Below are 21,589 nucleotides of genomic sequence, written 5' to 3'. Positions count from 1 at the left end.
TTACCTGAGCTGAAACCAAGAGTCAGACGCTTAACCTACTGAACCAACCAGGTGTCCCTAAAACAATCTTAGTGGAAGAATCTTATCAAACTCATTAATAGTGGTCATGATGATAAGGAAGATCATAATAACAATAATAATTAGGTGCTAAGCACTTTTGACTGAGCACTTACTAAGAGTAGGCATTGGGCTAAATTCTTTTCTTTAAGGTTTTTTTAAGTTTATTTACTTAGAGGAAGTGGGGGAAGGTCAGAGAGGGACAGAGAGAGAATCCCAAGTAGGCTTTGCACCATCAACACAGAGCCCAATGCGGGGCTTGAACTCACAAGCTGTGAGATCATGACCTGAGCTGAAGTTTGACGTTTAACCAACCGGGCCACCCAGGCGCCCTGGCATTGAGCTAACTTCTGGGGTAACCCTCAGCACAGTTCTGTGAGGTAGGCACACAGACTGCTTAGAAGACTACTTTAGGGGTGCCTGGGTGGCTCAGTCAGTTAAGCTTCCAACTTTAGCTCAGGTCATGATCTCTCAGTTCATGAGTTGGAGCCCCATGTCGGTCTCTGTGCTGATAGCTCAGAGCTTGGAGCCTGCTTCAGATTCTTTGTCTCCTCTTTGCCTCCCCTGCTCATGGTCTGTCTCTCTCTCAAAAATAAATAAACATTTAAAAATTTTTTTTAAAAGACTAATAAAATTTCAGCATAAAGGAATCTATAGTCAATGGGCTTCCAATATTGTGCAAGTATTCTTTAATAGACAAGCATTAGTTACAGTGTTCTTAATCTTAAGTGAAATATCAGCTGAAGTTAGTGAATTAATGCCAAAAGTCTGTTGACAGTAGAAACACATTCCATTTGATTAAACTGTTATCCAATTTTTAAATGGCCCATCCAGTATAAATATACAAAACTTTTTAGAGCTGTGGTCTTAACATTAGCATTGAAAGGATTACAATCTCCTCCTTACTTGACAAGCAGAACCCTCCTCGATTGGACCTCTTCCTGCCTACATAGCTTTGTCTTCTAAATTGCGTGTTTTCCCAGACCTCTTAAACTTTTTTTGTTCCCACAATACTGAAAGCTTTGGGTCTCATTAACACAATACACTACACAAGAAACCCTCCAGTGGTAGTGCCTACTTTGCTTAGAATAAACTCCAGTTCCACCCCATGGCCTCGAGTGCCAGCCCCTGCCTCTCCCCCTTTCTTCTTCTTCCCCTGCACGCCACCCCTGCAGCCTGGCCCTTAACTCTTCCAGCAGTCCTACCTCATTTCTGCCAGGGATCATTACACATCACCTGGAACACTCTTCTTCTTCCAGATCTTGACTAAGTTATTCTTTCAACGGACTTTGCCCCTTTTTGTTTTATTTCTGTATGTACCTTTTCCCAGGCTAAAACAGAACTTTAGTTTAAGATCCCCCTTCAGCCAATGAGACAAATGGTATGTGACTACTGTTGCTAAGAATACATTACTGTCAATTCTGTTTAATCGTGGCTCCCCAAAAACCTTGGAACAAGATTTGTCAGGAATAAATAGTAATTTTTCTAATTGAGAATTCATAAATGGTATTTTTTGGCATATTTATGGCCTTGCTCTCATTTGTGGTGTATTAACATTCCATTTGTCACATATTAATGTTTCTGAATTTATGAGTATCTAATGTGATGCCTACTTTGAAATTATAAGCCTCAGCTTGTTTTTGCGCAGTGCACTGATGGAAGATTTAAGTCCACGTTCTGGAGACAGTGCCAGCTTTTCTGTGTATAGTGGTTGTGGAGTTACTTCTTCACTGACAAAGTCTTCTCAAAGCACATATGTCAAAGAAACAGTAAGAAAACTGACATCCAATTTAAGGTAAACATATTTGCTAACATATTTCCATATGCTTTGTTGAACTTTCTAAGCAGTGACAACTCCTGATCTTCTTTTTTTCCCTCTACTGAGCCTTAAAGTTGTTAAGATTCAATAGAATGACTCTATGACTTGTCCCCTAACTACACTGATACAGATGCACCATGGGTTAAATGTCTCTTGAAATAGATCTATAGTCACTAACTGCCTGTTGTTACATGGTCTGGCAATATAGTGGATGTTCTGTCCTGGGTGTTATGAATTTCTTCCTTCCTCCCTCCCTTCCTTCCTCTTTCTTTTATTTTTTAGTTGTTTGGTTTTTGCCTGACAAAGACCCTCATGACATTTGTATGGCCTTCTACAAATTCTCCTATTGTAGCTTTAGATACTAAACTTACCAAGGGAAATTGAGTTTTACTTTTTGGTTCAGTGTAGAATGTTAACATTTGTGGGCAGGTTAAATGAGGAATTTAGATGTCTGGATCTCAGTTCCCAAAGAATGGAGAAAGAGAGGGGATAAAGTCCAGGATTCGGAATTTTTCCAAATAGGGACCAAGGATAGGAGGGGGCCAAAGAAGTTAGTATACAGAAGAGTGCTCTAAAATAGGTGACACATGGAAAGGGAGGGGCAGGAGCAGTAACACCTCTAAATTAATGGAGCCAATTGGTTTGGTTGGGGTTCACAGACTGTGAGTGGCCTGTGTTGTAAAGTGAGAGGCTTTCAGCCCAGGAGAACACACCAGAGGACCTGGCCAGAATAGTATTTTCCATTAAGACAGTTACTTTGACTTCCGGATCAGTGATGACTGCAAAAGCTTCCTGAAGAAGATAGCTGGCGAAGAATGAAATTAGAGAGTTGGCAAAAAGAAATGTTGAGGTGGGGCATATACATACGCTTTCTGCTCAGGTCCAGGCTATGGTCTTGTGTGTGAAAATAGGCTGCAAACCACTGCAATACTCGAACTCAGTTCTGCAGTTGTCCTGGGCTTTGTGGAAATTTCTATGGCAACATCCAGGGCTGTGGGGGCTCTGCATATGTGAGCATATATGAGCATATATGTTCCCTTGGGAACACATTACTAGTATCCCTCCTGTCCCAGGAGAAAGGAGGAAGCACTCTTGGTTCTATGTAGGTGGATTTGCTTGGACTTTGCATCAGGACACATCTTCATTAATGATACTAGGGATCCAGAGGCAAGTTGTTGACCAAGAAATGAAGCCAGAGTGCTACATTTCTGAACACTTAAGTTTTGACCACTAAATCTGCCGTAGTACCTGAGTTGGCAAGCTCTAGCCTGGGAAAGAGGAGGAAGCAGGCCAGACCTCAGTGTTGTACAGGTATCATGAGGTTGAAAAAGGCCACCTGTCAAATGATCTGGATGGATGTCAGTCTCATACTGCCATGGTCTACAGTATAGTCCCTAAAGAATGGGATTCTCCAACCAGTTCCTTTCAGTATTTGTCCAGAAGTAATATGTAAGATCCTCAGTTTTGAAGTTAGGTAGCCATAAATTTGAATCTTGGTTTATTCCTTACTGGTTCCAAGATTCATGCATGTCAGTTGAGCACTACGATGCATCACATGCAATAAATTATATATGTGGGGCGCCTGGGTGGCTCAGTCGGTTAAGGGTCCGACTTCGGCTCAAGTCATGATCTCACAGTTTGTGGGTTCGAGCCCCGCATTGGGCTCTGTGCTGACAGCTCAGAGCCTGGAGCCTGCTTCAGATTCTGTGTCTCCCTCTCTCTCTGCCTTCCCCCCACTCGTGCTCTATCTCTCTCTCTCTTAAAAATAAACATTAAAAAATATTTAAAAAAATAAAAAAATAAGTTATATATGTGAATGTGCCTGTATATATCAATAAAATGTGTGCGTATTACTAAAAATGACCACATGTCTCGTGATTAGGACATTGCTTCGTGTGAACCAGGCCTTCTTGATAATAATAGCTATTGTGTTTGAGCTGTTAGTATATTTTAGGCATTCGCTCAAGTGTCTTGTATATGTTAGCTCCTTACTGCCACCAACTTAGGAGGTTGATATTATTTCTAACTTTTTAAAGAATGTATGATGAAACTGAAGCTTGGAGAAACAAACACACTTAAAGTCTCAGTTACACAGCTGCTAGGACAGGGCAAGGTTCCTTGATTTGGAGTCTCATGCTCTTCTTAACCCCCGTATTCACACACATACACACATATATATAACTGTACACATATATGCACTTACATACATATACATACAGAAACATACACATGTATGTAAGTGTGTGTGTGCATACGTGTACACACACATTTTGTAACACACACACATCCTTTGCTACTCTTCACACTAAGACCTGGAGAGCTGTCTGGTCGTGTTGCAGTAGAGTTTGGATACTCTGCTATATATCATCATTTTCCTTATTTTTTCCTTGGCTAATTTTTGTTATGCATTTAAGTGTATCATTACTATTAATTTTAATGTTACATGTGACCTAAAAGGAGATAATGTGATTGAAGGTACTGAGACTTCAAAGTACATTCACTTCTATAGTTAGGCATCACTGGAAAATAAAAATTTCCCAGAAACCATCCTCCTGATGAACACATAGAATCTTTGGTGCTTGAAATCATCATACTATTACCAACTAAAGACTCTGAAAGCCAAACATATTAATAAATCAGCTCTTTTCTGTCCCAGCTTGAGTTTTTTTGTGGTGATTGTTTTATAGAAGTATTAAGTGGAAAAAGAATTGTACAGAACACAAAGCTTAACTGGAACAAAATGAGCTCCTCATTGATCAGTCTCCTCTTTTGCCTTTAGCGGTGTATAGTATGTTTTCTCACATTTCACTGGTGAAAACAGATTTCTTGTCTTCTTTGTTATGTTTTTTCCCCCCTGTGCTGTGCTATCCTGTATTTGGTCCACATGTTATTCCTTGTGTTAACTAGACTTCAAATTTCTCAAGGCGTGAAGATTGTGGCTAGCTGTGTAGGATGTGGAGGGTACCATGTTTCACTGGATTTGTCTTGCTTGTCCCATTATAAGGACAGTCATTAGAATCCTTTCCCTCTACTTGGTTCACTTTGTACATGACTCCATCCTTATCCCTTTCCACACTGCCAAAGTGGAGTCTGGCCACTTCTGTGTAGTTCATGTTAATGGAATAAAATTAATAAAAATAGTAGTTTTCAGTGTTCATTTTCACTACCTGATAATACTCAGTTTAGCGTTTTCCTGTCTTATATTACTTTTTTTTATGTGTATTAGTTTATTTAATCCCCAAATAGAATAACATCTTTGAAAATAGATTGGATTTTCCACATTGTGTGTGACATATATTAGTAGATATTCAAAGAATACTTTTAACGAAATTGAAAGGGACTAATGTAAAATGCAGTGAATTGTTGGATATTAAAATATTTTCAGATGATGGGGTGTGACTGAGTTGTGTTAAGTCAGAGGTAGATAGTCCTTGCCTTTAACTGCTAACCTTATAACACCTTGTTTCAGTTTATTGTTGTAGATGTAAACTTGACAATCAGGCAGACTTCATTTATTTCAACTCCACAAAAGCCTATGTAAGCTTACATTTTAAAAGTATCAAAAATTAAATTTTAAAAAGGAAGTCATGGGGCGCCTGGGTTGCTCAGTTGGTTAAGTGTCCCACTCTTGATTTCAGCTCAGGTCATGATCTTGCGATTTGTGAGATCTGAGATCAGCGTGGAGCCTGCTTGGGATTCTCTTTCTTCTTCTCTCTGCCCTTCCCCCTGCTGACAAGCATGCATGCACTCGCTCTCAAAATAAATAAACTTAAAAAAAATAACGTATGGCACTTGTTACAGGTTGCTCCCAGTTACTGATGCAAAGGAAAGCCCACGAAAGTAAATAACACTAGCAATTGGGGTCTGTCGGAAACTGTGATCTAATTCCTGGGTTTAGAAAGTGAAGCTGTGCCGTTTCTATTCATCCTCATCTTTCTCTTTCACTGGGATGGAGAAGAGAGTTTCAAACCACCTCAAGTAAGAGGCTTGCTCTTTTTCTATGAACTAGGTTACTTTTTTAGAAAGAGCATCTGGATGAGCAGGTGCCTCTGTGTTTCCCTGCTCATGTCCAGAGAGAATGGAGCTGTATTAATGCAAGTAAGAGACTTTTCTGAAGAAAAAAGCTGTTCTGTTGAGAAGGGAATATGACTGTGGAGTGAAAAGGAAATGGCCCTTAGCTGCAGCTTTGCACAGCTTGGCCATCGCAGATGGAAGCGGTGCTGACCCATTGTTGGAGCTCAGCTAGTTGAACTCTTTAAAAACTTCCAATTCAAGCTTGCAGATACGGATATGGATTTGATAGGAATTCAGTGAGATGGGCATCATAGCGAAGGACCTCCTATGGTCCTGGATGCAAGTAACAGTTCTAGAAGATCTTTAGGATATTTGCTTCTTAAATTCTTGAGAAGAGAGATAGAGTTAAACAAAGACATTTTCTGATTTTATTGTCAAGCCTGGGGGGTAGAATTGTGAGTAAATGCTCTAAGGGAAGAAGGGCTGTTTCTGGTGGGACAAGAGTCCTGTTGAAAAGGCGGACTTGACCCATGAATCTCCCAGAATGCACAGTGCCCACCTGATTAAGTGGATACTAGTGAACAGACACCAATTTATTCCTAGAGTTTTGTGCTGGCATATGTCCTTGAAGGACCTTTCATGGATTAGAGAATCACTATGACCGTCCTAAAGGACACCTGAAGTTTGTGAGTGGAGAGAGGTTTGATAAGATACAAAAGAAGATATCATCAAGGAAAATCACTGAAGAAAGGGACTCAAGACAATAAATGAAGGAATTTTTTAAGAGTTCGTAACTGCATTCAGACTCCTCTTCTGTGATTTTTAGTATCTTACAGTTTTCTAACAGCATATGACAGTTTTTTTCCGAATTTATCTTTCAGAAAAAGGAAAAGGTCTGTGTGTTTGTGCTTGGAGACTGCAGGACCTGTATACTTTGTCCTCTGTCTCATCAGTTTTGTGGGACAGAATCCCCAAGGGAAAAGCTAATTATCAGCAGCTCTGTGGAGGAGAGAGTAAAAGGCAGAAACCAGAGGTCCTAGAGGGTTAGAGACAAAGGAAAGTGCAGGGGACCTACTAGGGCCTGTGGTGGGGGTGGGTCCGTAGTAATCAGGAAACCATAGCGGCTCAAGGTAAGAATAATTCCTCAACCAAAGAGTTTCCATGAAGATTACATGAGGTTATATATACTATAAAACATATAGTAGCACTGAACACCTTTCTAGCACTTTATAAAGAGTGGTTGAATGTGGCCAGGGGGCTCAATATTGCCAGAAAATACTTGTCCCCAGCACGTAGTGCAGTTGGCCTAGAATACTTCCTTCACATTCCGCTGCCCTCCTGACCCACAGCCAGCTAACTCCTCCTCCTCCTTTAGGGCTCCCCATGATGGTGTGGGCCCCTGTCACAGTGCCCATGGTGGTGTATTCGCTTTCCCATCCCAGCATTTCTCGCTGTCTGTACCACCCACCAGCCTGACTTCCGTGTAATAAGAATGTGTGGGTTCCCAGCATGGGGGCACAATGCCAGGCTCTGTCAGGTGCTACTGGGAAAAAGCTATGTTGTAGCGGGGTTCAGGGACTACCTATGGGGTTAATGACCTTGAGTGTCTTGAGAAAATACGACACGGCAAAAGCTGTAAAACTTTCAAACAAAGTTATGTTTTATTTTAAAATAATGTCTGTCTATCTTTAGAAATAATAGTATGTATTTGTGAGAAATTATTTAGACTATAGATGATGTTTGGTGTGAGTTCTGATGTAGAAATTCCACAGGTTGAGAATAATTCAGAACTAATCCAGAACTTTTGGTCTCCCCGACCTGCCCCTTCAGCGCTCTCTCAGTCCCAACCAGATGCCGCCAGCATGTAATATTTGTTTCTCTGGAGGTACCTCCTTAGAAGATTGGCTGATTTGCTCTAAATCTAAACCCAAAAAAATGTATAACCACATGAGAAGGACTGTTGCTCAGGAGAGGCTTGAACCCTGTGTTGGAGAAATGGGAGGCTGGATTTAGGGAGAGAGAGGAGTGGCTTGTGTAAAAGACCTCACCCCTTCTGCCCCACCAAACTAGCCATAAAAGTGACCACAAGTCCTCTTTCCTCGGGACTCTAGTTACAGCTTTTCTTTCCATGCCGTCTGATTTCTGCTCCTCTCACATACCTGGAATCATTCTGAGGGTAGTGTGTGTTTGTGTGTTATATCTGATGTTGTGCCATGCTGAGGATTTTTAATGTTTTGGATTGAATCTCTTTAAAACTATAAATGAGTATTAAAACCAATAATACACTTAAAACACTAGGAATGTAAATTATGTGGGAAACAGCTATTTTACCTTTTGTGTGCCCTATTATTTCACAATTGAAAAGTTTTGTAAGTCCCTTGGGTAATTTACCTGAGGTTCTTAGAACCCTTCAACATAAAAACACTCTTATACACCTTTAAGATATAGTAGCTATAAATTTCTAGATTTCATATTCTCCCAGGAATGAAATATGTGTCATCTAGGTGATTAATCCTAAAAAACCTGTCACACTACAAGGGCGGGGCGCTACTGCCTCTTGGCAAAATGAAGCACCTGTCAGAACAATGGCCAATCACTGGAAAGATCAGGGTTCACATAGGATTCCTAAGAGTATCCGTGTATCTGTGGATCCCTGGATAAAAGGAATTACTCTGGAGAGTTAAGTTCTTTGGTTTTCTTAGGGAAAAAAAAGTCACTAGACAATGTCTTTCCTCCAGGTATTTTGCAATGCTAAGTTTTCTTAGAACTTGAGTTCTCTTGAGAACACTCAAGTAGGTGCAGGGCGTTCCCGGGCTGCTTGATTATGGATGGGCATTGTGAGATCATGCTTGTTTTCTGCCTTTCTCTCTCTCTCTCTCTCTCTCCCTCCCCCCTCCTTTCCTTCCTTCCTTTCTCTTTCCTTCCTTCCTTTCTCTTTCCTTCCTTCTTTTTCTTTCCTTCTACTTTCTCTGTTTCTCTTTCTTACTTTTTCAGTAATTTTTAATTTTTTTTAAAAAAATTTAAAATTTTGTTTATTTTTGAGAAAGAGAGAGCAAGAAAGCAGGGGAAGGGCAGGGGGTGGGTCAGACGATCCAAAGAGGGCTCCATGCTGAGCGGGTCTCAAAGTCAGGAACTGTGAGATCATGACCTGCGCTGAAGTCCTATGCTCAACCGACTGAGCCACCCAGGTGCCCCTCTACCTATATTTTTTAAATTAACTTTTAATTTTAAGATAAGTGTAGGTTTACATGCAGTTGTGAGAAATAATACAGAGAGATCCCTTGTGCCCTTTACCTAGTTTCTCTCAGTGGTAACACTATCACAGAATCTTGGCATTGACACAAATACAGAACAGTTCATCACCATGAGGATTCCTCCTGTTGCCCTTTTATAGGCACACCCGCCTCCCTTTCCCCAGTCTGTGCTTTTTGAGGAAGACTTTGATGACAGTGGTAAAACCATTTGGTGGGCATGAATGTTCATCTTTGCCGAGATGTTTAACACCCGGGAGATACCCAGTTCTGACAGGTGAGTGCTGCATCACTCTTCCTGGTATATCACCATCGCTGCTGTGCTCCTATTCCTAGGGAGATTCTTCTGTACTTTTTTTCTGAGCATCGGCTACCATCAGAATTTGGCTACACATCTGTGGAGGAACTCATGGCAAGTTTTGAGGTAAACTGGCTTTATTGGAACTTTGAGGGAGTGACAGAATAGCCTAAACTTAATCTTCATTGAAGACACATTGTGTCTTCACCTAGAATGGATTACGTGAACGAGGATGGGGATCTTTATACCAAATGGATGACTCCGAATGAAAACTGCATTTAAAACCAGTGTGCCGAGGTTCAGATAAACTTTGGGAAGGTCTTACAGACTGAGCACAGAGAAAGTTGCAGAAATGAAAAGAAATGACATGGTTTCTGCCTTCCCTCCATGACACCAAAACTAGTTTCTATCCCTTGGATACCTTTCTTCAGCCACCTTTTATGAGGGGCTGAGTGAGGATTGGGTAGGTCAGTCATGTCAGGTGTCCAGAGCACTAGTCTTATTAGAATCAGTCACACATCAGAAGGAAAGATGAATAAAATCTGTATTTACCAAATCTCCTTTGAGGGACGGTGCCATATTATGATTAGAAGGAAAACTTTGTTCTGCTGCCTGAGCTCACAATAGTTTGTCCCCAGGCTGCTAAGTCACTGCAGGCTGTGGTGAAGCTGAGTGAGGTGTGCAGGCCTGAGGCCGCCAGAAGCTGCTCACTGGAGTGGAGAGGGACCTTGGGGTACAGGAGGGTGGGGGATGGCTTCTCCACCTTCGTGCTCAGCATTGCTTGTGGAAGGGATGGATGTACATAGAATGGCTATTAGTGAAAAGAACACCAAATGATTAATTTGACAGAGGGGCCATATGCCTTAATCTAATCCTGGGGAAAACCCCTTACTTTTCTAATCTGTAATTATTGTTTCTGCTTCCTCGCCTTCTATCTCCTCACTTCATCCTTGCCCCTACTACTTCACTGGACTGTCTTGTGAGGCCACCAGTGACCAAATGCAATAGTCACTTCTTATCTGACCTCTTGGAGACCTTCAACCCAGTTGACTACTTTTTCCTTCTTCCTTTTTTTAAAAATTTTTTTAATGTTTATTTTTTTTGAGAGAGACAGAGAGTGAGCGGGGGAGAGGCAGAGAGGGAGACACAGAATCCGAAGCAGCTCTGAGCTGTCAGCACAGAGCCCGACACGGGGCTCGAACTCACGAACCGTGAGATCATGACCTGAGCTGAAGTTGGAAGCTCAACTGACTGAGCCACCCAGGCACCCCCACTTTTTCCTTCTGGAAGCACTTTCTTTGTGTAACTTCCATGACAACACACTTCTCGTTTTCTTGCTTTTCTCCCTCCCGTCTTTTCTGCTGGCAACTGAACTCCTTCTCTGGTTTCTAAATGTTGGCACACCTGAGGGCCCATTTCTGGGCCACTATCTTCTGTCTGTGAAGTCCTGTTTCTAGGTGACCTCAACGAGTCTGTGACTTTGAGTATTGCCCCACCATAGTGACTCCCCAGTCTATTTCTGTGGTATTCCCATTCAAGAAACCCATACTCCAACTGCCTTCTTGACATCCGTCTTGAGTACTTAGTATTTGTCATTTGCTTTTCCTTCACTTTCTTTTTTTTTCTATTGCAATTTTTTAACCATGTTGTTTATTAATTATGTAAACTGCCTTAATCTTTTTTTGGATAAGGTGAGGTATACTTTAGTTAATTAATTTAATTAGACCCAGCCTTAAAAGACCCACAGTACCAATGTTGGCCAGTTCTAGGCTTTGATGCTTTTTAGTACTAGATACTTGCATGTTATAACTCTGTTGTAGACAGCTCATCCTCCAAAAGTTAATATCCTGTTCTGTTATCATTCACCAAACAGCTGGAGCAGTGCCCAGAGCAGACAAACAAAAAGCTGAGAATGGGCTTCAGCCAGGTAAGCTTTTTTTCAATGTAGTTATTTATATTCTAAATGATCCCATATTCCAAAGGAGAAATAATATACATTTCCAAATGTTAGATTTGGAAGGAAATCAAATTTGCATTCTCTTATCAAGAATAAGATTAATGTGTAGCATATCAGATGTCACAAAGCAACATCTTTTTGAATTTTAAAATGCAAACGTTTCCACAGCATAAAACTTATGAACTTAGAGTAGGTCTATATTTTGAACAGAAAACATGATGACATCCTGTGTCTTTAAGAAATAGATGAAATCCTCGAAACACTGGACTAAACCAGAAATCATTTGTAGATTAAAGTTTTTAATTATTTTGGACAACTTGCTATCTCTGGGGTTTTTTTGTTTTGTTTTGTTTTTTGGTATCCTATTGACAGCTTTTTAAGTTTATGGTTTTTACATTATAAAAGTAGTTATAAAAATAATTAATCCTAGTACAAGTACTTATGCTCACAGCCATCTTCTGGAAAACTGTCATAATCGCATGCGAGCCTATAAAGACCAGGAGGTACACGGCTCCCCCTGGAATTGTATGAAGTGCACAGAAACGGAGGCATCGCCTCACCTCTTTTGTAGGGAATGAAGTGGATTTGGATTTTCTTGTTTTATAAATGAAATCGAATTGTGAAGTAAGTTCCTAAAGACATGTAACCAGACAAACTTGCAATGAAAATTAGAACCTAAGCCAGATTCCTTCTTAGAAAGGCTGTATCACAAAGCATTTGAAGTGTAGGATGGGCCTAAATATAACACTCTTGTGGACATACTTGCCTCTGATGTCTCTGACTGAGTGCCTACTGGACTGTGATTAAACAGCTGGAAATGAAGGTTCCCGTTATTGTTCAATTGAAGAGTGAGGTTATTTTCTGAATAATGTTTGTTTAAAAGGAGTAACTGAACGCTTTTCAGCCTCAAGACATACTTGTCAGCATTTCCTAACTAGATTACAAGACAAAGTTTTCACTCAAAATGTTTCTGATCCTGTTCGAGCACTAGTATTATTTTCATCAGTGAAGGTAAAAACTTCAGTTGATCAAGAGACAGTAGAGCCAGGCACCGAACTAGTCCTTTAATAGCCATTCCCTCATCTAACTCTCTCAACACTGGGAGGTCGGTGCCACTGTCTTAATGTTAGTAATGAGAAACTAGAGAGTCAGAAAGACAATATTCCAATGTCATGATGCAAATAAGTAGCAGATTCAGGAACCCAGATTCATCCCACCCAAAGCTCACTCTCTGCATCACTTTCTTCCATCTTCTGACCCAGACTTCATCCTGTGACAGAGTTTGCACGTGTTACTTGTAATAGGCGTACCACAGTGTCTCAGCCTTTTGGTATAAAAGAATTATTGTTTACTTACTAGAGAGCTTGACACTGCATGATGAGACACATATGGGGGTGCTGCTGACAATGAAAAGGGGAGGGTGTGGTGGGCAGGTTGTTCAGTGTCCCATCAGGAACTGTCCCAACCGTAAACCTGTGGCAGCCAGCTTGAAGAGTTACCAGTAAGGCTCCTGGATCTTCCATAGATCTTAATTTGCTGGTTAGGGAATTCTGATTTAAATACTTCACACCATGAAACTTAGAAATTTGCTAAGAATTAGGGTGTCACACATCTTAATTTATCTAGGCTTATGTATGTCCTTTACATACATAATGTATGTAATACAAAATGGCATTTTTCCAATGTCTATAGGATCAGTAATAGAGCCAGGTTGTTGTTGGGTTTTGGAGGCCACACTGAATAATTATTTATACACGGGAACAGTGTTAGCAGAGCTGATGAGTAGAATTCTCTTTGTGTTTAGGGCAAGTGGAATTCAAAGGATCAAAGGAAGCTAAACAGTCAGGACCCCATGACTTCCTGTTGAAACAGAGATGTTGCAAGCAAAATATAGCACAATTGGAATCATGACTTCTCCAATATGAAACTGCTTGGTCATGAGGATTTTATTAATAATTGGTAGTTTTAGGTGGATGGTTATAAAAATTATTAAAATCATGTTTTGAAATCGATGTAGAGGACAGATCTATGCAACTTGGCTTACGCTGCATACTTTTAGTAAAGATAGCTTCAACAAAGCACAGGAGGACCCTTGATAAGTCACAAATGTCTTTGGTCACCATGCCCTGGTTTCCATAACTGCTAATAGTAAGAGATTGTTTATGACCACACAGGTGGTCGTATGTGACCTGACCTGAGCCACCATCTTTTATTCTTTCCTCTCACAAACCATCTGCCCCATACAAAATGGAATTGCTCCATTCCACTAGACTGGCCTGCCTCTTAGCCTTTCCCTGTGCTGTCCCCCACGACATACTTGTCTACTCTCCCAGTCCACAGTTGGCCTCTTGAAATCCTGTCCACCCTATGTGGAGTCTGGTCAATGCTGCCTTCCACTTCAAGCCTTCCTCAGTCTGTCCATGTGACTTTCTGTATTCTGAGAGAAACTTAAAACCATTTTAGCGTTAGTTAAATTTTCTGCCTTGTATTGTAGTTGTTTCTTGTATTTTATTTTCTCCTTTAGTAGATTATAGAATCCTTAAAGTTACAATTCTCTCTTATCAAATTCTATATCCTGTTGCATTCACTCAGTACTTTTGAATGCATCTAGACCTTATTACCATTTGTGCACTGAGTCAAAGTTGATTGTTTCTGCTGTAGTGCCTGACCACATAAAGGCTCACATGCATATACTTATATGTAGAGTACAAAATCTGTAGATCTTGTAGGACTGCCTTAACTTCTTAGGATTCTGGGGCTCCAGAGCTGCTAGAACTCGGACTTTTTAAATTCAAGGCAGAAAATTAAACTCTCAGTTGCATATCCTTTCTTTCAAATCCTAATTCTGTTCTGAATTAAAGGAGTTCGAAAAGAATTCCATTTTTGATCCTCCTCAAATACCTCTACAAGAGTAGGTTTAGCCAGCAGAACTAAGCTTCTCATCTTGTTACAATTCTCTACTCATCTTAATTAAAATGTTAATGCAACCAGAAGTCCTTTTACATTGACTTTGAAAGTTCTCAAAATTGCTACCTTTTATAGAAACCTTCTAGAGATGTTAGCCTGAGAAAAGCAGAAGACTAAATCAGAAAACTGGTTGGTAGTGTTTGAAGGAAATATAGTTTGCTTGGTTACAAAATTGTGAACTTTGAGAGACAAAATATGACTTTGAATGTAGTGTGCTATATAAACATTCCTTGTCATGCTGTATTTAACAGTGTTGTCTGGGGGTGCCTGGGTGGCTCAGTTTGTTAAGCCTCCGACTTCAGCTCAGATCATGATCTCATAGCTCATGAGTTCGAGTCCCACGTGGGGCTCTGTGCTGACAACTTAGAGCCTGGAACCTGCTTTGGATTCTGTGTCTCCCTCTCTCTCTGCCCCTCCCCTGCTCATGCTGTGTCTGTCTCTCTCTCAAAAATAAACATTAAAAAAAACCAAAAGTGTTGTTATGAACTTTTTATTTTTTAAGTAATTATGGATACATAGGAAATTATAAAATAAGAGAGAGATGTCATATACCTTTCAATTTTTTCCTAATGCTTAGGTCTTATGGAATTATATAATTGTGGTAGAACATCAAAACTACAAAATTTACATTAGTGAAATATGTGTCTCATTTTATCATATGTGTAAGCTTGTGTAACCACCACCAAAATCAGGATCCAGAACTCCCACCACCACACATCTCCGTGTGCCATCCTTTATAGTCACACTGTGCACAGATAAGCACCTCAATTCCAGGCAACCACGCATCTGTTTTCCATCTCTGTAATTTTGTCATTTCAGTAATGCTGTAGAAATGGAATCGTATAGCACGTGTCACTTTCTGATTGGCTTTATTCACTTGGCATAATGCCCTTCACATCGAGCGTTATCAATAGTATGTTCCTTTTCATTGCTGATAAGCAATACCGTTGTTTTCAGATTTCTTTTTAATTTTATCCTATTATTATCATTATTATTATTATTATTACTACTGTTGCTTTTATTAAAAAGTATTCCCTGGCCATTTTTCAGAATGGCAAATACTGTGAAGTTCTAGAATTTTGAACACTAAGAGCCCTGAGTGACTGGTAACATCTGAACTATCTGTGACCCTGTCCTTCTTATTCCGGCTGAGCTGAATTATTTACCCTACTCTTCCTTCAGGCCATGGGAGATGTCACTCCCTGGGTTGGACTAAAGCCTCCACAAAAAAAACATCTATGAAGCTTTCTGGAGGAGGTGGTTATTGCCTTGTAAATCATCAACTTCCTGTAGGTTGAATTGAGGATGTTCAAAAGTAGGTTCCCTTCCAAGATCTCAGAATGTAGCCTGGGTTTCAGGACAGGATTGGTCTGCGTGCTTAAAATTCTCTTGCTGTGAATGTTGTACATCTGCTCTCCTAACTCCCCACTATTTAGTGACGTGTGGCAGGCATGGGAAACACAGAGGTCAATAAAACCAATTTTTTTTTTTTTTTACATTGAGGTTACATTCTTGAGTAAAGACAGGTAATGAACAGAGCATAATGTAGCATCACATAATGATAGATACTAAACTTGTAAATAAATAAACATGTGATATTCCATACAATAATTGTACAGGGCCTGGGGATAGACAGTGACAGTGCATGTTGGGGAAGGGACAGCCTATTTCAGATGCCGTGAGCAAGGAATACCTGAGCCAGCGCAGACCTGAAGGGCAAAGAATGAGCGTTGTGTAGGTTAGGGCTGAACAAATGGAAAGAGAAAGCAGGAAAGGCGAAGGGCCTGAGGCAGGAATGAGGTTGGTATATTCCTGGAAGAATGAGGCCTGCAACTCAGTAAGTAAGGTAAGAATAGGTAGAGCCAGATCAAGGATTTCAGCATCTTGTTAATTCTTGGTGCCCTCACTCAAGTGTCCAGGCAGTTTAAGACTCTAAAATGGGTCCCTGTTCCCAAATACTCTTGATTAATAGCAAATGCAAAGCATAAATAATTGGAGGGTAAGTTATTGATATTAATCCATGTCAAGCATTTTAAGTCAGGACTTCAATGATCTTTAATTTAATGGGGAATCTGTACCCTCCTCTCAACTCTAATAATATCTGTGCCTCACTAGCAGCACAGTGCATCTTTTCCCATAAGACACATTTTTTGCACACTTGTGTTATCTCATTCTATAGACTGGAAGCTTCTTGAAGGCAAAGGCTGGACCTTATATATCTTTATATCACCTATAACAAAATTCCATGCCTTGAATTTAGGAGATGGTTAGTGAATTTTAAGTGGAATTCAAAATATTTAGGGGGGTATGGTTTGTTTGTTTAAAGGATTTTATCGAAAAGGGAGAAATACATGAGGGCAATGAGTGCTTAAAGATGCTGATGTGGACAGTGTCTGGGAAGGGCCAGCAGGTATTAGTGAGTGTCGGGGAGAGGGGAAGGGCAAGGGTAGACCCAGAAGACAAATGAAGCTACCTTACAGTTTTTCTGGTATCCCAGTCATATCTGAACACAGAACACTCCTTATTACAGAAACATTGAAATGTGTATCGAACCAGGATTTGCTCTGTATCTCTTTTCTCAGAATATCCCCTGGCCCTCTCCAAGTGTTGATACAAGCAATTAATGTCATTTTGAAATTGGAGCATTTGGCCTCTCCATTACCTTTTCTACCCTGTGAGTGTCTCAGTCACAGCATGAACCCTTGGAAAGCATCCAAGACTCTCGAGTTAGCAAGGGTCATATGCGTAAGTATATGACCGTATTCTGCTTCCAGATAAGGGACACGAAGAGAGTGACAGAACAGGAATTCCTCTTACTGTAGCTTCTGTGCTTTTCAGATGTTACAGACTTGAGTTATAAATAACACGACATCTGCCAGGAAAGCCCCGAGTAGCCAGCCATTCTGTCATTGCCTGTGAGCTACTGCTGCTGTGGAGAGAGGGTCATAGGCACCATCAACTGCCCCCTTTGTGCCTTGCACAATCTGGTATCACTGGTGGGAGGACAGGTTCGCCATTACTGAGTTCTTTTTCCATTCCCAAGCAAGGATCTCCAAGCTCACTCATCCTTTTCTCATCCTTATAGTTACTGTGCTTTTCTCATCCTTATAGTTACTGGAATATTACACATACTGTCTCTCTTCCTCTTCTGTCAGATTGCAGGTTCCTTAAGGGTATCACCATGTCTTAAATTTCGAGCACCTGTAGTGCACAGGTATAGAGTTGACACTTGGTACATATGTGCAGAATTGGAATATGAAATCGCTTGCTGATACGAGGAGGGAAAGTAATACTTTAAAAATATACTAAAACTGTTTTTGAAAACATTCCCAGATCCAGCATGTTTACATGGTCCAATATGAAAGAGAACTAAAGAGAAAAATACAGTCCATTATCTACGAAGCAAATACAAGAGGAGTGGTTAATGAAATATCTCTGGGACAATGTGAAGCAAAAAGAAAACTTACTGAAGACAAACTGAATAATCTTCGGGTAAAACTGGCAATATTGTTGCAGAAACTTCAGCTGGTAGGTAATGCAATTTTGAGTAGTAGGAATATACCTTGTGGAAAGAGCATTCAGCCAGCTTCCTCCTCTGACATTGTCATCCACTTATTGGCTTTGGACGAGTCATTTAACCCAGCCCTTATTCTCCATGTAAGGATATTGAAATTGTACATAAATGAATTTTGAAAGTATACATGAGGTCTGCTATTTTTTCTCTTACAAAAATTAGAACCTTTGCTTGTGCTGTTGGTGTAGTTTGGTCACCCTGTCTCCTCAATAGTATATTTCCATTAGGAATTTTTTTCTCATTTTATTAAACAACAAAATGTTATAATTCTCATCCCAGTACATAAATAAAAATAGACTCTTCTAATCTTTGAGGAGAGGTTAGAGACTTCAGGAAACACTGTAGGGGTATGATGTGCATCTTGTTTGGATATATGAACACATAATGAACAGGGCTGCTATGATGGGTTGAGCTAACGAGGAAAAGCCCATCTTATTTCTACAGCATATAGAAATGCTGGATAGAACACATAAAATAAAAAGTATGTAGCCGTGGTTGAAAAGTCTTTCTGCAGCTGCTAGAAATAAATTGAGAAATCAACAGAGAGTCTAAGAAGCATGTGGAATTTTGTATTCAGACACAGGTCCTGAGTCTGGGACAGGAGACGGGGCCCTCCTAGGCCACGTAAGGCGTGAGAGCAGGAGCTGAATGCCCCGAGAGAGCCCTGACTGAGGAGTGGAGGGTTACTTCGTCCAGGAAGGGGGTGGGGGAGAGACCAGGAAACTGGCACTCATCAGTATGGTATACGTGATGAGCCTGGGCTTTGAAGCCAGGCTGCCTGGGTTTCAGTCGGCTATGAACATTTCAAGGTGAATCTGTTCCTCTTTCACAAAATATATGTCCTTTGGGTTATTTGGGATTTCTCTTATATTAAATACAAAATGAAACTCAGAAAATCTTTTTTGCTTAAGTTGAGTACATAGCCAAAAAATATACCACCCTCCCTCTACCTTGGGTGGTCTAGGCAACAGCTGAAATATTTCCGTGTTGAAATAAAAAAGGATGCTTAATGCTGTTTCCACATATGGTAATTTTCTCTGTGCTTCTATCGACGGTACTACCAAAGTCATTATTTGAGTTCATTTATTACGGAAGAGTGGGATTCGAGTACAGCTCCTTTTGGTTCTTTTCGCTGCAAAAGGCGGCAAAAGTTTTTATGTGTGAAAAGTCTGGTACGGAGCCCGCCACCATGGGACGGTTTCAGCGATGATTGTTGTTTTACTACAAAACACTAGAGACACCAAAGAAATTCTATATAATAAAAGCGCGATACTACTATCAACAAAAGTTCATAAAAATTATTGGTTTTCATAATAGCAAATCTATGTGTAGCTAGGGAAAAAAATGAAAGAATAATGATTAACTTTTCCTTCTATGCCAAACCCCTAGGCTACCGCACAGCAGCCAGAGTAATTGTATGAATTTAATTGGCTCGATTCACAAAGTTTGGTAAGGAGGGGAAGGGCTTTAGCCTGCAGAGTGAGCATATGACATGCTTCATCTAGTATCATTGGAGAGGTACTCAAAGGGCTCCTGCCCAAATATATTTTACTCTCATCCCTGACTTGAAATTTCTATTTTCACGGCCTCTGAATGCCAGAGCCACCTCACTGGCACAGAGCGAAGACAAGAGAGGAGATAGATGGACATCCATCCAAAGTGGATAGACAGAGCAGGTACTTGAAGAGGCTGGGGACAGAACCAACCTGAAGTCCTAGAAGGAAGTGTGCTTTGCCAGGCAGAGAACAAAGGATTAGATGGACTGAGGGCCATCAGTGTCAGAAGGGTGACACAGGGCATCCCTCAGGGCCAGTGAATATCTGAAAATCTAGGGGAACATGAATATCATGTATGCTTGTCTGTAGGGACAGGACCCCAGTCACAAAGCTGGGCCTCAGTACTCTTCAGAGGCCTAAGGCAGAGGGAACCATGCACAAGCAGGTTAATAGAACCAGGTGAGAGATGGAGAAGCTGGGATGGTGGTGCCACACACTCACTGGGAACAGTCCTAAAACTGGAAACGTCTCTGAAAGGTCCTTTCTAAGAATTCTCTTATCCAACCAGCTCAGCTGGAGAGCAGGTTGAACCCATGGGTGCTCTTGAGGGAGTGAGATTTAAGTCAGTACAGAGGCAGCATTTGTCGGGCTGTTCATGGATTAAGCAGCCCAGGGAAGGAGAGTGTGAAATTACCCAGACAGAGAAGTGGGGGAAGAACAGAAAGGCGACCCATGAGGGCACAAGCCGGGGGCTGCGGGGAAGGATGGTGGAGGGAAAGAGGAGCGACAGAGAAGTCAGAATTCACCTACTCATCTGTTCAGATTCATGAACTTTTAAAACGGGAGATGAGAGCCTATAACAGAGGAAGATGAGGTGGAAGCAGGGTGGCTTTAGGAATATGACAAATAATTCAATAGAAGGAAAGCCGGTTGAATTTACCTCCACTAAAGAAGAAAAAAATGATTCAAGTTCCTAACCACTTGTGCGCATAAAATGAGATGAAATGCAAAAACATTTTAAGAGATTAAAAGCATTATTCCAGTGTGATGTGGGTTTCTTGCTACATGAATCGCAGGGAAGGCTGCTCAGAGGCCACCCAGATTACAAGCATAATCCCTGTAGCGTCTTCACCTGCCATGATTGTTGATTCTCTTTTCCAGGGCGGTCCAGCAGGAGACCTGGAGCAGATTGACAGTTATTTAGAAGCTTTGCTTAAAGAAGATAATCCCCTTGTTCAGAATGCTTTGAATAAAGTAACTACAGATACAGGACACAGTCTCCCTTTAGAAAAACACTGAAAGTACTTCTCAAAATTAAATGTGAGAAAAGATATGCCCTTTTAAAAAATGCCAGTAAGAAAAAGGAAGATTCTTTTCAAACAATATTTCCCTTTGTACTCATTATTGTATGGTTTGCCCTGTTTAACTGTAAGAAAATTGTGTGCTTTAGAAATGGAGACTGATTTACAATTTACATATTTGCAGCCCTGTTCCCTAACTCTTTCTGTTATTTCAGAAACTATTTCTAGAGTTCTCCCATTCCCATGTGAGCTAGTAAGAAAGATGGAAATGTCAGTTAGGCTAAATTTTGTTTTCACTTAAATGACTTTGTTTTTGTTTTGTTTTAAACATTTTGTTTCACTTAAATGACTACAAAAACTAGAAAACAGTGGTTTTCAAAATCAGTGTACAAAGGACTACAGTTAAACTTAAAACTTGTGTTGAAAAGGAAAGACCACATGCCCTGTCTCCACTATAGCCATTACTCAGTAATGCAGAAAATATAAATCCTCAGAAACTTTAATATATTGTTTATATGATAATTCTATTGTTGAGTTGGAGTAAAAGTGCAAATCTTCTAACTATAATGTGAACATATACATGTGTAAATTGTGTTTTCACATTTTCCTTGATAACTGATTATTTTTTTAAATTTAGATATGTCTACAACTTTGGACAAAAGCAATAAAACATTTAATATTTGTGGAATTGTATAATTTTAATTTTATGTACATACACATAATGCAAAATTCAGACCATGTGAGATGGAATATGGTGGAAGGTCTCCGCTCCATCCTTGTCTTTCTTTTTTTTTTTTTTAAGTTTATTTTTTTGAGAGAGAGAGAGAAGAGGGAGAGAGTGTGAGTGGGGGAGGG

General features: G+C 40.4%; 1 protein-coding gene across 4 annotated transcripts in view; it reads left to right on the top strand.

Moving 5' to 3' along the window:
* Positions 1-21,339, top strand: part of MORC1 (MORC family CW-type zinc finger 1) — a 164,368-nt gene extending 143,029 nt beyond the window's left edge. For 3 of the 4 annotated variants that reach the window (XM_042956947.1, XM_042956948.1, XM_042956949.1), the window contains 4 exons: positions 1,706-1,852; positions 9,478-9,565; positions 11,313-11,366; positions 17,697-18,061. In XM_042956947.1, the coding sequence (XP_042812881.1) occupies positions 1,706-1,852; positions 9,478-9,565; positions 11,313-11,366; positions 17,697-18,056 (649 nt within the window). In that variant the 3' untranslated portion in view covers positions 18,057-18,061. Of the gene's footprint in view, positions 1-1,705; positions 1,853-9,477; positions 9,566-11,312; positions 11,367-17,696; positions 18,062-20,594 lie in introns of those variants that run through there. The other variant, XM_042956950.1, reaches the window with a different exon arrangement.
* Positions 21,340-21,589: the final 250 nt, after the last annotated feature.

Source organism: Panthera tigris, chromosome C2 (assembly GCF_018350195.1).
Source record: "Panthera tigris isolate Pti1 chromosome C2, P.tigris_Pti1_mat1.1, whole genome shotgun sequence".
Lineage (NCBI taxonomy): Eukaryota > Metazoa > Chordata > Mammalia > Carnivora > Felidae > Panthera > Panthera tigris.
This window is presented reverse-complemented; position numbering and strand designations above follow the sequence as displayed.